Source organism: Castanea sativa, chromosome 8, assembly GCF_040712315.1.
Source record: "Castanea sativa cultivar Marrone di Chiusa Pesio chromosome 8, ASM4071231v1".
Classification (NCBI taxonomy): domain Eukaryota; kingdom Viridiplantae; phylum Streptophyta; class Magnoliopsida; order Fagales; family Fagaceae; genus Castanea; species Castanea sativa.
Window position 1 is genome coordinate 20,414,481 of NC_134020.1, and position 17,795 is coordinate 20,432,275.

Here is a 17,795-nt window from a genome sequence, read left to right on the forward strand (position 1 = left end):
AAGTAGAGTTGTCTTGGCGGAAATGAATGAACCTGTAGTTGAATAACCAATGGATGAAATTAGGGATGATGTGGCTGTATTAGATACACCACAAGATACTACCTATGAAATATCTAGTACTTAGGTGCCTCGTCGTAGTGGAAGAATTGTTCGGCCTCCTATAAGATTTATAAGTTTGGAAGAAACTTATGAAGTTATCTCAAAAGAGGCTGAATCAGATCCTTACACTTATGATGAAGTAATAAATGATATAGATGCATATCATTGGGTCCAAGTTATGAAATCTGAATTGGATTCTATATATTCTAATCATGTATGAGATCTTGTAAAGGCGCCTAACGACATTAAACCTGTTGGTTGCAAATGAGTTTACAAGAGGAAGAGAGGGATAGATAGAAATGTTGAAACCTTTAAAGCAAGATTAGTGGCAAAAGGGTATACACAAAAAGAAGGCATTGACTATGATGAAACTTTTTTGCCAGTAGCCATGCTTAAATCTATCAGAATTCTCTTATCCATTGCTGCTCATTATGATTATGAGATTTGATAAATGGATGTCAAGACTGCATTTCTTAATGACAATCTTCAAGAAGAAATCTACATGTTGCAACCGGAAGGTTTCATAGCAAAGAACCAAGAGCATATTGTATGCAAGTTGAAAATGTCCATTTATGGACTTAAGCAAGCATCTAGGTCATGGAACATCAGATTTGATCAGGTAATCAAATCATTTGGTTTTGAACAAAATCTTGATGAGCCATGTGTGTACAAAAGACATCAAGATAAAGTAGTAATGTTCCTAATGCTTTATGTTGATGACATTCTACTCATTGGAAATGATGTAGGAGTAATGTCATCTGTAGAAGTTTGGTTGTCAAGCCAATTTGATATGAAGGACTTGGACAAAGCTAACTATATTCTAGGGATCAAGCTTTGACGAGATCGAAAGAATAGGATGTTAGGTTTGTCACAAGCTGGATATATAGATAAGGTTTTAGAACAGTTTAGCATGCAAAAATCCAAGAAATGATTACTTCTTTTTAGACATGGAGTTCCTCTGTCTGATGACCAAAGGCCTAAGACTCAAGAGGAAGAAAACATGATGAGACAGGTTCCTTATGCTTCTGCAGTAGGAAGTCTCATGTATGCTATGCTTTGTACTAGGCTGAATATTTGTTATTCAGTTGGCATGGTCAGCTGATATCAATCAAATCCAAGACCTAAACATTGGTAAGCTGTAAAGCATATTCTCAAGTATTTAAGGAGAACGAGGGATTAGGGATTATATGCTTGTTTATCGGTGTGAGGATTTGATCCCCATTGGCTATACAGATTCAGATTTTCAGTCGAATCTAGATTTCAGAAAATCCACGTCGGGATGTGTTTTCACCTTGAGAGGTGGAGCCATAAGTTGGAGGAGTGTTAAGCAATCTTGTATTGCTGACTTTACCATGGAAGCCGAATATGTTGCTGCTTGTGAGGCAACAAAGGAGGCTGTTTGGCTCAAGAAATTCCTTTCTGATCTTGGTGTTGTGAGAATTGAGTAAGTTCCTATCACATTGTTTTGCGAGAATAGTGGAGCAGTTGTACAATCCAAGGATCCAAGGAATCACATGAAAGGAAAACACATAGAAAGAAAATACCACATCATTCGAAACATTGTTGGTCGAGGAGATGTGGCTGTAGCAAAGATTGATGGTACAAAGAATCTAGCGGATCCCTTTACCAAAGTCTTGCCCCAAAGGGCTTTCGAGTCACATTTGGAGGAGATGGGAGTTAGATTAGTGCATAATAGTCTTTAGGGCAAGTGAGAGATTGTTAGGATTAGTGCTCTTAAATCCTATTGTATGATGCTATGTATGTTATTATGTATGACATTATGTATGACTTAATATTGTGTTTAATAAAGTTGTTTTGTTATTATTTAAAAATAATGGTAACATAAATATTGAGACATTATCATATAGTCCATGAGATGCATAGTATATAATTTATGTGAAAAGTCACGGAAGATATAAATCACAAGTTTTTTATAAATTCAGAATTTTAGTTCGTAGTTGGTGATGAAATTGAGCATTTCATATGCGAAGACTATAACATATCAACTAAGATGATTTGTCTTGATCATGGAAATAGAGATTTCTAGTTGATATGTTGATATTATTTAAGAGTTAAAACATATTGAACTGGACTGATGTGGGATTTATTATTCTCCTAATGACTGTCAAATGAATAATAAACTCACGACTTGTATTTGCATGAACTCTTAATCCTGAGAGAATAATAGACTTGATCATGAGATGTATGTTGCTTTGATATATCAAGAGTGAGATCTAGAGTTACGATCAAAACCTTAGTGTGTTGGGCAACCACATTTAATGTTGATGGAACATATATTCTCAAGATGGAATTCATAGTCTCTTAACGGAGATACAAAATATTCCCTTGAGATAAGTTTAATATGTTTGTTATTCAGAATGTTAGGCCTAACTACTTTAGTAAATTGTTGCTAGAGTATATATTTATGAAATTAGATTTTATAAATATATGATGAATAACTTAAAGGATTAAACCGGGTACTCAAGGATAAGATGTAGTAATTTACAAAGTGGCAGTCTACATTCATGACTTTGTATTACTACGAATATTTTATGAAGGGGTTGTATGTACAATAAAGTCTTGAGATATAATTTATAAATAAGGCCTAGAGTGCAACTGTATTTATATAGTGGTATTAAATATAGTTAATGGTAACTTTGGACTTGTCAAGAGTTGACAGAAAAAGCCCAAGGCCCATTGGAGCTAGTATCTTATTGGTTCCTTTTGGTCCCACTCCAACCACACACTTAAGCCCAATTGGAAAGGCCCTAAAGGTCAACCCAATTAAATAATTAGTTAGATACAAAGGGAGAAACATACAGAATTTTCTGTAGAGAATTTTGTAAGAACACTATTATGAAATGGTGTGTATGTGAGAGTGAGACACTCTATCATTCTCCTTTTAAAACTAATTGAGAGACCAAACATCTTGGGCATAAAGTGAAATTTGAGTGACGATTAAAAGTGTTCCCGAGTACTTCAATGTTTGGTTTTGAATTTCATCGCACCAATGTACGCTCTCTTATTCTAGAATTTTGAAATTTACATAGTACATGTTATCAATTGCGATTGAAGTAGATCTGTTATTTTTCCGCTGCGTACATGCATATTTCCATCAGAATGATGAATACCTTTGTATTTGGAAGGGTTCCCTTATCAAAAGACTCACATATAGTGGATTATTTTGATCAGACCCAGACCTTTGTCTTGTGAAGAAATTTTAAGCTTACGCTCGAGGTGAGAGAAACCTTTTAGAGCATTCTCATTAAGAATACCAAATGCTATAAACGCTAAATTTTAACATCAAGTTTGTAAAAAGCATACTCCATCAAGAATGTTAAATCCTATGAATTTTTCCATCTAGCTACAATGGGTTGCTATCTCTAGCAGCCCATTGTAGCAAGATTGTAAAAAAAAAAAAGATTTGTTTAATAAAACACGTGTGTTTCCTTTTCACTTTCCCTCTCACACGCTTCACCTTTTTACCTTTTCACGCCTATCTCCTCTTGTTTCCCCCCCCCATTTTCTCTCTCTCTCTCTCTCTCTCTCTCTCTCACGCCTACGCCTCTGCTTGCTCTCCTTTTTTTGATTTTTGATTTTTGATTTTCTTTGTTCTCCCTCAACCCATGCCGCCAAACCCATCTCCGCTTCACTACTCCCTTTGATCAAACCTACCATCACAAACACAGCCTCTGTTCTTCTTCCTTTGAGTGAACCCATGACAAACCCAAGCATTCTCTTCGCTGACTGAACCCACTCTTCTCTCCTTGACCGAACCCACTCTTCTTTCCCTAACCAAACCTAAAAATCCAGTCTTGAAACCCATATTCTCATCTCAAAACCGAATATTCAAGGGAGGAGATTAGGCTTCCATTTAGGTCAGACTGAAGCTCCATGGTATAAACAATGGGTTATTAGGTTTTGTTTTGGGTTAGGGATTTTGTGGGTCTTGTATTGCTGTCACAAGTTCATCACCGATTGGGGAAAAACTTCTAGCCGATTCAACTCCAAACAGGTTAGTTGTATCTGTCAATCTTTCTATGATTTTAGTCTAAATATTTTATGGAGCTTTGAAATGGTATTGTAATTCGGCATTTCAATCTAGTTGTAATTTGTGCATTATATGATGTTCATGTTCATGTTCATGTTCATGTTCATGGTCATGTTCTTGTTCTTGTTATAGTTCATTGACTGTCATCACATACTTATTTACTCTAGTTGTAATTATTTACTCTTTTTATTGGTTCTAATTTTATATTGAACTTCAGTTGATTGTACATTATCTACTTATGGACTCACAACAATATATGCCGATTTAAACTGGTATCATACAAGGGCAAATCGATGTTAACCCTCCTTTGTTGGGTGTATCCCAAAACAACCCAATTTCTTCCCTTGAAGTTGAGATCACCACCTCCAATAAACCACCAAGACAAGGGACCAACTTTAGTGTAGAGGAGGATAATATCCTTGTTTCAGCATGGCTCAATACTAGTATTGATGTTGTGCATGGTAATAAGCTAAAACAAGAAACATTTCGTGAAAAAATTTGGCAATACTTCTGCCAACACAGCCCATCCGGCACCACACGTACTGTTGGCTCCCTATCAAGTCGATGGGGAATGATTAATAGGGAGACAGATAGATTTTGTGGGTTCATAACTGCACTTGAAGTAACCCCTCATAGTGGTACAACCGAACAGGACAGGATATAATTATATTGTAATAGTTTCAAAATAGATATTCACCAATAGTTTGAAGATACTAATTATTTGCATTTTCTTTTAATTTTTTTAGATTGAACATGCAAAGGCTATGTATAGAGAAAAAGTCAAAAAGACTTTCCATTTGAACATTCTTGGCATGTGTTGAAGCACTAACCAAAATGGAGCATGCCTAAGGAATACTCGAGAGTAATGCTACCTCCAACTCAAGATTCAATATCTATTGCTGATGGGGATGACGTGTCCTTAGTTGATGACACTACTAATTTTGAGAGACCAATAGGTGGGAAGGCCGAAAAGACAAATCGAAAGAAAAAGGCTAGTGGGAAAGATGCTGGAGAATACTTGGCAAAGAAAATGAAAGTTATTGAGGACTTACAAGAATAGGAAAAAGAGAGTCTCCGCATCAGAGTGGAAAGGGTACGATTGGAAGAGTTGAGGGATAAGGAAAGAATTCAATTGGAAAAGTTGAGGGATAGGGATAGAGTTTGATTTGAGGAGAAAAGAATTCAAATGGAGGAGGAAAGAATTAGAATTGAAAGGGAAAAGCTTCGTACCAAAAGTATGATAGAAGATGAGAGAATTATGAACTTGGACACAAGTGGTATGTTTGGAGCACTAAAACTTTTTTATGAACAACTCCAAGAGGGAATCCTTGCAAGACAAGCGTCAAGTAACTAGTTTGGTAGTTGAAAGTTGAAACATGTAAATGATGTCTTGGATGGATGTATTTTGGTAGTAGTTAGATCAACCTTGTTATGTTAGAAAAATGGTTGATGTATTTTGTTGTGTTAGATCAACCTTGTTATGTTAATGGTTGATATATGTTGTTGAAGCCTAGATCAACTTTGTTACGTTAGAAAATGGTTGATGTATTTTGTTATTTTATACTATATATATAAAAGGAATGTATTAGATCATTGTGTTCTTTGATATTTACTTGCTTCTCTTTAATTGAGCAGTTTATCTAGCCTTTTTTATATCTCATATATCTGGCATTGTTAATTTTTGCATATTGTTGTTCTTGGTGTTATTGGTGTTACTTCATGCTTTCATTAGTGGTTTGACTATTTCAAAAAAGAGTAATAGCACATATTCACCTTTTACTATTAAATTTGGAGGATTATACATACATAGGATGTTTTGGCTAAATGGGATTTTGATTTTGTGTTGGTTTTAAGTGACTGGCTGCTCTATCAGCAAGTTTTCTAGAGGTTTAGAATTCACCAGAATGCTTATAAAGATTTTCTAGAGGTATATTGTTTAAGGTTTCGTTGTATAAAATAACAGTGTGAGAGCTATGTTATATGAATGTGAATGATATTGAATTATAAGTACTGTATATTTCAGTTTAGAGTAGGCTTAATTGAATAATCTGCTTTGGTTATATGAGGAGATATATATTCCTCCTTGTAAATAATATTGAATCATAAATTGCAACATAATTCACATATTTATAATTTGACCAAATTCAATCACAGTCAGCTGGCTGTATTTAAATGATTTCGTTTAGAACATACACCTGATATGTATAAAAGAATTGATCATTTTCATATACATTTGCTTAACCTGCATATCAAATGTTACTCCAACTTCTTGACTTCGACGAAATTATTGGTCTTTCTTTTTTACTCCTAATATTGGAGTTGGCTACTCATAAATTTCTGATGATTGCTAGTTTTCTTTTTATTCCTTTCACATCTGAATGTAGCTAGACCTAAAGGAATTTATGTTATTGTTGTGTGCTCTATGGTAAGGTGTGCTTTTAGTGCTTGATCTGTACCATGCCATAATAGTCCATGGGCCTATGATATTGGTTAGACTTTCAACAATGCGTTTTGTTAATAAAAGATCAGGGTTAATTGATAATACCTTATCAAACTTAACAAAGTTAGAGATTTTGAGATTTTGATGCCATTTAAATAATAGTGTTTTGTAAAGTTAATTGGACTTATGAAGTTGATGGCAAAGACAATAAATTTAGATTTGGAATGGGAGTTTATTTCAGAGTAATTATGAAAGTGTATGACTTGTGATGTTCATTTACTGGTTGTGTATGAGGGTGTGCATCTATCTCTTGTTACATTAAATGCCTTGCTTTACAGGAAATAGGAGATTTAGCATAACCTTGGTGACTTCATATAGGGATTCTTTTGAGAATTACTTACCCTATGTAGAAATAGGTGAGCTTGGACAGACAGAAGTTGCCTACAATTGCTTATACATGGGGCTTAAGGTTTGAAAACACTGTAAGTTTTTGTTTTGGGATTGTAAACAAAGGGATTTAGGTATGGGGATGATTATGTTGAAAAAGATAGGATAAAGTTTGTTAGAGAGGGGATGTTTGTCAAAAATAAAAGATTGTATGAATCTTTCTGGCAGCAGCAAAATTAAGTTTCTTATAGTTTATTTTAATGGTTTATTTGGTGGAAAAAGCTATGAGAAACTATGAGACTTTTGTTTTATTATAGGGTAAAATTAGATGAAAGAAAATGTTTTTGGGGCTGTTCTGGGCTTATGAATAGTAACCCGAGAATTTACAATGAGACGAAACCTGCTTTAAAAAATGAATTTTTTTTTAGTACAATGAGATGAAACCTGCTGTAAAACATTTATTTGAGTACAATGAGACATATTCATAAAGGCTCTAGAATTTTGCTTTTCATTGTAAGCGGCTCTTATTATGGGAAAACCATGTAAGAGAGGTAAGACTATTTTAAAATTGTAGAAAAGACTCCTAGAGCATTCACATCCGAAAATTGCATCCCATCCTATTTTACCATTCCAAAAAGCTACTTTATGAATTATACCATACTATTTTACAACACATTCAACATCCCAAAACTCTATTTTTTTCCCGTTTTATTTAAATATTCTTTTTTATTCCTTTTTATTTTTTTTATTTTATTTCTAACTTTTTCTCTTCTTTTTCCTCTCTTTCTCCCTCAACCTCTAGCACTGGCCACAACAGATAAAACCAAAAAAGTTCAACAAATAGTCACTCCTATAGCCACCAGGCCACCAACATGCCACCACCAACACATAGTCACCCCTACATATCCTAGCACCACCCACCACACCATCAAACCAAAATCAAAACCACATTAAAAAAAAACCATCAAAGTATCAGTTCAAACCAAGTCAAAACCCCACCATCGGAGCCACCATCAAACCAAGCCAAAAAAAAAAAATCACCACGATCTTTGATCTCTGCCAATCCACACCGATCCCAAATCCAAAATCCAAAACCTAGCTCCAATCCAAACCCATTGGCCACAGCCGATCCAAACCCACGTCGATCCCAAACCCAAAATCCACCAATCTCCACGATCCAAACCCATCAGCCATAACCGATCCAAACCCATGCCACCACCTGACCCATGATACACCGATCCACCTATCCAAACCCATCACCTAACCCATAAAACCCAGAAACAACAGCCACAGCACCACAACAAAATCCGCCAGACACCAACCACAAACCACAAGAATCTGGATTGCAACCCACGACCTCTGCTTTTTACCGGCGTGGAGGCCCAACCACCAGCATAAAGTGAGAGAGTGAGAGACGATGGAGCAAGTCACAGAGAGAGAGGGAGATGAAATTCTGAGATGAGGAAAGAGGGCCAAAATTGGAAATTAACACTGTTTGCCAAACAATATAATTAGTAGGCACTGTTTTCAAACTATATTTTTTACTAACATCTCGATTTTAAAAGACTCGATTCTGGGCCAAAAATCGAGTCTTTGAGACTCGATTTTAGTGTTTAGAACATGTCTAATGTGACATTTCTTCCACGTGGAGTCTACCTGAAAATCGAGTATCTAAGACTCGATTTATAAGCCAAAAAAAAAAATAAATAAATAAGTCTAAGTCTTGTACAAGCCATTCCCAGAAATACCCAAATTTTTTTGTTAAGAAATCTAAGAAACATAACAATCCCAGCACAATGAAACACATTCACTATTTATTCAACAATGAAACAATTTTATGGGTTTTTCTATTTTGACTAAAAACTGAACTTGAAAACCCAAATCAGATCAGAGAGAGAAAGAATCCGAGGAGACCCAGATTAGATTGAATTCTTAGAGACCCAGATTAGATATGAGAGAGAACTCACCCATAGCATAGTAGCCACCACCACCACCTAAAATCCAACAACACCACCATCGCCAAATCCATACCCACAAACCTAAACAGACTGGACTCCGCCACCACGCCAATCCCCATAAACCCACACCCTCCATGCCAATTTGAGAGAGATGGACCGAGACAGAGAAAGAAGAGAACAAAACAAAGAGTGGGGAGATCCGAGACGCGAGATCCGGAATCAAATCCAAAACCCGAGACGATCAGATGGAGATCTGAATCGGAGCAAAGCTCTTCAAAGCTCTCCGCCAAGTCCGCCGCAATTCCTCCTTCTCGCCGTCGTCAGCCAAGCTCTCCTCCTCCTTCTCCGTAGGATGACACTGCGAGATCTGAGACGTGGCAAACTAAGTTCTCGTCGTATCGGCCCCACGACCACACACAGCCCCCGCCAAGCTGAAGCCACCCACGCCAACTTGAAACCCACCTATCCATGGTCCCACGCCGATTTGAAGCCACCCACTTCGATCTCGATCTTCGACTGAGCTGTTTTTGGTTTTTTTTTCTCTCTCTTTCTTCTCTGATAAGACTTCTCTGATGAGAAGGTGTAAAGTGGGTTTTAAGGGTTATAAATTGAGTCTTAGAGACTCGATTTCCAGGTAGACGCCACGTGAAAAAAATGCCACATCAAACCTGATCAGAACATGAAAATCGACCCTATCCAAAATCGAGATGTTAGTAAAAAATATAGTTTTGTAACAGTGCCTAATAATTATATTGTTTGGCAAATAGGGTTAATTTCCAATTTTGGCCAGGAAAGAGAGTTGAGAAAGAAGTGATTCTAACATAGAGAAGAGAGAAAGAATAAAAGGGATTAAAAAAACAAATACGATAGTCTATAGTACTGTCATAAAAGTAAGACGATATTGTAGCAGTATTGGATTTTTTTTTTTGCAATTCTAAGCATTTACAAGTCCAGGTGTTGGGGGGTTTTTGGGCTTTAATGCTAAATCTGGCATACATTTGGCATCTGGTAGTTTGGATGTGAATGCTCTAAGGTTGTTAAGAAGCAAAATAATCCCTAGGGACATCTAAGATTCTGAACCTGCATGTTATAACAACTATAACTCTTAGACAAACTTGGTGTGAAATTTATTCAAGTAGGAACAATTTACTCTGCATTCTTTTGCATTTGTTTCAGATCTTGTCTGATTGGGATACCTTGCATCTTGCTATTGTGACATTTTTTTTGGAATAAAAGTTTCACTATACAGCTGTGTTTTTAAGGCAATGTGCAATGCTTTTCATGATGTGTAATGTCATTTACGAATCAGTGGGAAAAGTAATTGAAAGTTTTTTGATATTACACTTGGTTGCAATTTTTTTCCCCAATTTGTTCCAACTTGCAAGTTTGTTGTGCTTTATTTCCATTGATGCATTTGGGTGATACATGAAAGTTAAAATGCTTCGGTTTCTTTGTCATATGTATATAATGCAAATTTTTTAAAACCTAACTATAGTTATTCAACACAGTCGAATTACAGCAATCAATAACTCTAGGCATTATGATGGTTATGGATTTGTGCAATGGTTTGAATATTGAAATGGAATAATATATATATATATAGTTAGTTTTTATTACTTATCAAAAATATGTATTTGCTTTCCAATTTTGTCTTGAAGGTAGTATTCACGGGTAGCTCTTTGTTTTGCAAATTGCTTTTTGATGAATCTGATTAGGATGAAATTATCGAAGAAGTTGTCATGGATTCAATGTCATGAAAACATCGTTCCTATATTAGACGTAACCATTTGGCAGGCCATGAAAGGCTTTACCTTGACTACTTTGCTGACTCACCAGTTTATCTAGAGAAAGTATTTCGGAGGAGATTTCGGATGAGCCGTTCTCTTTTTCTCAATATTATTTCTAAGGTAGAAGCTCATGATCCGTACTTTGTCCAAAAAAGAAATGGTGGCAAAAAGCTTGGGTTATCTTCCTTTCAAAAGATCACTGTTGCACTCAGGATGCTAGCGTATGTAGTAATGGGTGATTTTATGGATGAATATGTCCGGATTGGAGAAACCACTGCCTTATAGAGTTTGGAAATTTTTTTTATTGCTATGGTTGATATTTTCTCTGAGTAATATTTGAGGTAGCCAAATAATGAAGACATTGCTAGATTGTTAGCCCATGGCAAAAGGCGTGGATTTCTAGGTATGTTAGGTTCAATTGATTGCATGTATTGGAAATGGGAAAATTGTTTATGTGCATGGAAATGTCAATGTTGTGGTCATATTTGTGAGCCGACTATTATTTTGGAAGTAGTGATATCATATGATCTTTGGAGATGACATGCATTTTTTGGGTTACCTGGATCAAATAATGATATTAATGTGTTAGAACGGTCACCTATATTTTCTGAGATAGCACAAGGACATGCTCCTCCAGTTAATTACTCAATCAATGGTAATAACTACAAAATGGGATATTACCTTGCTGATGGAATATATCCAAAGTGGGCAACATTTGTGAAAACAATTCCAGCTCCACAAGAAAAAAAAAATTATTTGCAAAAGCCTAAGAGGTGTATAGGAAGGATGTTGAGTATGCATTTGGAGTACTACAGGCACGATTTGCAATTGTTCGTGGACATGCACGATTTTTCTATCCTAAAATGCTCCAAAAAATCATGAAAACATGCATAATTCTCCATAACATGATTGTTGAAGATGGGTGAGATGAAAATAAAGTGGTAGATTTTGATTATGAACAAATTGATGAAGTGAATAATCCACCTATACAAGTGTCACGTGAGCATGCAAATGGATTTATGCATTCATCCAAAGTCATCAACACATTAGAGACCAAGAAATCCATTTTCAACTCCAATCGGACCTTATCAATCATTTATGGCAATTACATGACGAGTCGTAGGAACTTCAAGTGTGTGAGTTTTTATTGTATTTTCATATGAGTTATGTATGTGAACTTTTATTAAACTACATTGCTAGTTTAGTGTTGCTGAAAACTATGCGTGCAAGGAATTTGTAAAAGCTTTCTTTTGCTTTTTATTTGTACTGGGATGGGTTTGAGTTTGTTGCCAGAGCTTTGTGTTCTTTGTTTTTGGGTTATTACTGTTGTTGCTGTTGTTGAAGATGTTGGTGGCTAATAGTTTTGATCTATGGCGGAAGGACTCATTTTTTTTGTGTTGCTGAAGAGGTTCAGGAATCTACAGATATGTGTGTTTTTTCTCCATATTTCTTGGTTTCTTTATGGGATTTTGTGATTTGGGTATGCAAGAGTTTTGAGGATTTTAGTGGCCAAATTCTTCATTTTATTGGTTTTGGTGAACTGGATTTGCGACTTTGCAATGAAAGTTTCAGGATTCGTGTCTTAAAGTTTTCACTTTAAAGGGTTTGGTGATGTGGGTGTGGAACTTTGCAATAAGAGTTTAAAGATTTGCTAGCATTGAAATGTAGTTATTGGTTTTTGCCTTAATAGTGCCTTAGAATTTGCATAAATTGTTGCACTTTTTTCATTGATTGTGTTGTTGTTTTTCTGCAAGTTTGTTGGGGTTAGTGGTCTCAGGTTATATATATGTTCCATATATCTGCCCCTTTGGTTTTATTGATGTGGTATGGTCTATTTTTGGTGGGATTGGAAGTGCTTGGAAATGATATGCATCAAGTGGATTAGGTGGATCATTTGTTGATGCTACGAGGATGAGAAATTTGGTGAAGGAGAGAGGTGTGAGGGTTGTTGCTGGGTACAGAAAACATGGTAATTAATGGTAGTTATTTGAAAACATAAAGATAGAATAAAGAAAACATAAAGAAAGAATAAAAAAAAATATTTAAATGAAGTGGTAAAATAATAAAACCTTTGATGTTGGGTGTATTGTAAAGTGAGATGTTAAAATGAATAAAGTAACTTTTTGAGATGCTAAATGCTAAAATTATTACAATCTTTGATGAGAATGCTCTTATGCAAATAGTTAGAAGACATCTACGCAAATGGTAGAATTTTTTAAAATTGCCAGCAAGACTGATTCTATCTTTGACGGGTTCTACCCTTCTACTTTTTCTAAGTGAGTACTATAAAATAGTTCATATTACATTGAAACACTCCAAAGTAAATAAATATGAAACCTAAGATAATTTTTCTATTGTTTTTGCCAATTTGCTTCCCAAACAATCCTAAAATCTTAGTCATCCATTTTGAAATGAGTGGATCAGATTTTGTCATATTATTAATAATTTAATTAGGTCTAAAGAATTGTAATAGTGAACTATAAAAAGAAAAATATTATGGTAAGTTGGTAACATATAATTTACTCATTTCAAAATAAATAGATAGAATTTTAGAATCTTAAGGGCGCATAGAGTTACTCCTAATAACTTATTAAAGGCCAAAGCCACCAAACCTTTTGTAATATTGTTTATTTATAATACTCCAATATCTATTGGTGGACAAGATGTGCAAATTTTTAGTGGAAGAAGAACACGCTTACTTTTCACACCAAAAAAACCCAAACCAAGTCAAATTCCAAACTTGAGACAACTTCTAACACTAGAGTCATTTTTGGTTGACTTTTAAAAGCCAAGCATAGAAGAAAATTTCCCATTGGAGTTTGGGGCAATGATATTATGGTAGGTGGATAGAATTTGTCAATATTTGATTAAGACTCAATTAATTTGTGGAGAAAAGAATCGGAGTCGTTTTAATTTTGATTAGGGTTGAAACCCATAAAATTCCCATCAATACTACTCATTTGATTGCCAATCTTAAGGCAAGCTCCCTTAGTGATGAGATCTCTAGCACTAGAATTGCTTTCCACTGCCACGAACTTTTTTATGGTATCTTGACTGCTTTGAAGTATTTGCCTTTCATGAATTTAGACTTAAGCTTATGTACCTACGGCTTGTTTGAATCAACCAGTATACCTTATCGGTTTTATCATCTAGTTTTTGATTGATTGTCATCCCCATGACCAAGCGAGACCTGTTTCTTGAGGTTCGCGGATGGAATTTGGCCCTAGGCCAAATGAGCCCTTCATGCTCAATATGAGCTTGTTTGTCTCGAGCCCCTCTAAACATAATGGAAAAGGTTTGGCTCCAACTACCAATAGGAGGATAACATGTGTTCTATCATGTGCATTACACATGACCACTTCGTTAGTTGGGTTAAGTGAGTGACAATGACAAATGTCATATTCTTATTGGTGGTTAGAGCCTTGGGCTGTCAGACATATTTAGAATTAAATCTTATTCGAATATAATTATATATATTAAAAATGTTTATATATATATATATATATATATTGTTGACTATGAATTGTAAATAATCACTTTCACTTCTTGTTTATTCCACAACTCATAATTTACCAATTCCAATTCAATGTTCTGGCTCAAAAGTTGTTTATTTCGACTTACACTTGTTTAAAGCAAAAGGGCTACCTACCTTCTCCCGCGTGGCCCTGCCTACCAGAAAATGCATTTCAGGTCATAGCTAAGTGAGTGCAACATGCCTTGGGGTGCAACAAATTAACATTCAAGTCTTTCATAGCAGTTGTCTCAAAAAATAAAAAATAAAAAAGTCTTTCATAGCAAAGCTGGAAAGCTTTCCAGGTATAGCGAAAAAAATTATATATTAGTATAAAAAAATATGTTGGTTGAGCTTGATACAAGAATCGAGCTGTACCAATTAAGGAAATGGGGTCTTGAAACCATGCATATAGGGTTTTCCCTATAATATAGGGAATGCCATTTTTTTCGGTTGAACAATACAGGGAATGCGTTGACCATTGAAAAACTTTAGGTTTAAATTAGATTTAAAACACATTATTTTAAAATTTGTTGCAACCACAAGGCCAGCAAAGTTACGGCCAGGGGCACAATCCGCCGGCAAGTTAGTCATTAAACAGTTATGGCAGAAAAGTTGTTTGTTTCTAATTTAAATCATAACACTTGCTATTTTTTTATTTTCATTTTCAAAAGGAAGCTTATGTATAAGAAAGTAGTGTTTTGGCTTTTGGTAAGATTATTCTATTTTTTACCCCTGAGATACATCCAAAAGCCTTATAGTTGATGAAATTGAACCTACAATCTGAGTGTTTTCAAAAAGAGCACAAAGAAGCCATTTAAATAAGGATGTTGCTTATCTTGATTACAACTAGATTTCTTAAAAGAAGGGAGGTCACATTAGCCATTAATTAATTGGAAGTTAGGAATCTCACAAAAGATAGTTAGAAGGTCATATTATTGCACAACATAAGATTCATATATAATAATATAGGGGGTGTTTTGTAGGGGAATTTAAATAACAGTTTTTGTTATTTAAACAATACAACATTTATTTTCATAACACTTTTTTACCCACACGTATTTTCATAATATTTAAACAATTTTATTAGAGCAATATAACCAAAAGAGCTCATAATGTCTTCCTATAAAAAGGGTTTCCAAAGCTCCAACTGAGGCAAGATATCCAACAAATTGTGCTAATGGCAGTTCAAGAATCTAATAGAAATGAAGCTGCCACTAATCATGTGGCAGTCATATTTGGGGTTACAGGGTTAGTTGGAAGGGAGCTTGCAAGAAGGCTAATCTTGAAGTCCAAATGGAAGGTTTATGGTATAGCTCGAAACCCTGAGAGCATACCAATAAGAAATCCTAACTTCCATTTCATTTCATGTGATTTGTTAAACCCTTTAGAAACCCAAAAAAAACTTATTTTCTTACAAGATGTGACCCATATCTTCTGGATCACTTGGGCAAGCCAGTTTCCCTTGGATAGCCAAGGGTGTTGCGAGAAGAATAAGGACATGATGTCCAATGCTTTGAATGCCATTCTTCCCACAGCAAAGGCATTAAAGCATGTGTCACTGCAGACGGGTATGAAGCACTATATCTCATTAGAAGGCCCTTTTGACCACAAAGTTCGTTACTACAATGAAGAATGTCCGAGGATAAGTAGTACAAGTCATAATTTTTACTATGACCTAGAGGACTTGCTCAAGGAGAGGCTAGCTGGTAAGGTAGCTTGGTCTGTGCTCCGGCCTGGTTTGTTAATGGGTAGTTCTACTAGGACTCTGTATAATTTCATGGGTGGCTTATGTGTTTATGGAGCAATTTGTAAACATCTACATCTCCCTTTTGTCTTTGGAGGGACAAGGGAGTGTTGGGAAGAGACCTGCATTGATGGCTCAGATGCTCGATTAGTAGCTGAACAGCACATTTGGGCAGCCACCAATGATGCAACATCATCCATTGATGGCCAAGCTTTTAACGCAATCAATGGCCCCAGTTTTACTTGGAAGGAGATCTGGCCAGCTCTGTGTGTAAAGATTGGTGTAGAAGTACCAGAAAACATGTTTGTGGAAGATCTTTGGTTTGAAATAGGCATGGCTGACAAGAAAACAGTTTGGAAGGAGATTGTAATAAAAGAAGGGCTGGTTCAAACGGAGGTGGAAGATTTGGCTAATTGGGCCTTCTTGGACATGTTGTTTCGATGCCCATTTAAATTATTGGGGACACGAGACAAAGCCGATCGGCTTGGATTTACAGTAAAGTATAAGACATTGAATTCAATCTTGTTTTGGATTGATTTAATGAGAGGCGAGAAACTCATTCCTTAGAGCTAGCTTTGACTTCATCTTGGATAGGCTAGTTAATGCAGGATGTGAGCACCACAAACTGGTTTTTACATAAAATAAAAACTATTACTAGGAGCAGCTTGTCCATTGCATGTGCTAGTTGACTGCCTTTCTTGTTGTCTTTTTATTTATTTATTTATTTAATGTTCATCTACCAGATGTTATTGGCTAATTAAATAAATGCAGATGCCTTGTTCTCTACATATATAAGTGTTCCCCCCTTTTTTTCCTCATCTTGTCTTAAAGTGGTAGCAGCCTAAGCCTAACTTGTGACTTGTGTTCCATGTTGTTCATCTTGGGGAGCTGCATTAACTGTTTGTTACTTTTGGATACATAATTATTTTGTACCATACATTTAATATAAGAATTTTTTTGTTCCCCCGGGTTGGACTGATTTGGCTGCATATTGCTTGAGCACGAATTTATGGGTATTATAAGATATGAGAGAAATTTTTGAGGGAAATGGGGAGAGAGAAAATTTGGCACTCATTTTTTCGAAATTACTTACAATTTTTTTAGAGGAAAATTTACTAACAGTTCAATATAATTAATGGTAAATTAGAAGAAAAGAAGTGGAGACAGAAATAAGTGAGAAGAGTTTGTTTTCAAATAATCGAAATTGGAGAAATGTGGAATTGGGTTTTGACTTTTGAGCTATTTGGTTTGGGGGAGAAACTTTGGTGGTGATAAAACCAAATTTGTTAGGACCCAGTGAGTCGGTACAGTATATTATCATTTCCTTCACTAGTACAACAATTAAACCAATTAGTAGCAAGAAATATGATGATTTTTTTTTTTCTCAAGTAAAAAATGAAAATAATATAATATCTACTATTTTCTTATGGAAATATTCATGGTAATTAAAATTCATCACAAAATTATTTTACTTTATTACTCAAACAGTTGATTGGTATATTCAAATACATAGCGATCACCACTAATTTGAAAATTAACTACCTCACATCAATTAAAAAAATGCAAGGGATATGTTTGAATAGTTTTTATTTTTTTGATAAATTAGTTAGAAATTTTGCTAATAAATTAAAAAGCAATATTTCATTTATACAACATCGCTAAGGAATATATGGGTTTCCTTAAGCCATATGTGATAGGGGCCGCTCCACTTGAAGCCTAGGGGGTTCAAATGAAATTTTTTAAATAATTTATTTTAATTTTTTTTGACCCCCCTAAAATAGAAGTTTGAACCGCATAAATTAAATTTTTTTAAAG

The 17,795-nt window shown here is 35.2% G+C and overlaps 1 protein-coding gene across 1 annotated transcript; it reads left to right on the plus strand.

Annotated features, from left to right (window-relative positions):
* The first annotated feature begins 15,413 nt into the window (after positions 1-15,413).
* Positions 15,414-16,547, plus strand: LOC142607049 ((S)-8-oxocitronellyl enol synthase CYC2). The gene has a single exon (XM_075778458.1). The coding sequence runs from the start codon at positions 15,414-15,416 to the stop codon at positions 16,545-16,547; it is 1,134 nt and encodes a 377-aa protein (XP_075634573.1).
* Positions 16,548-17,795: the final 1,248 nt, after the last annotated feature.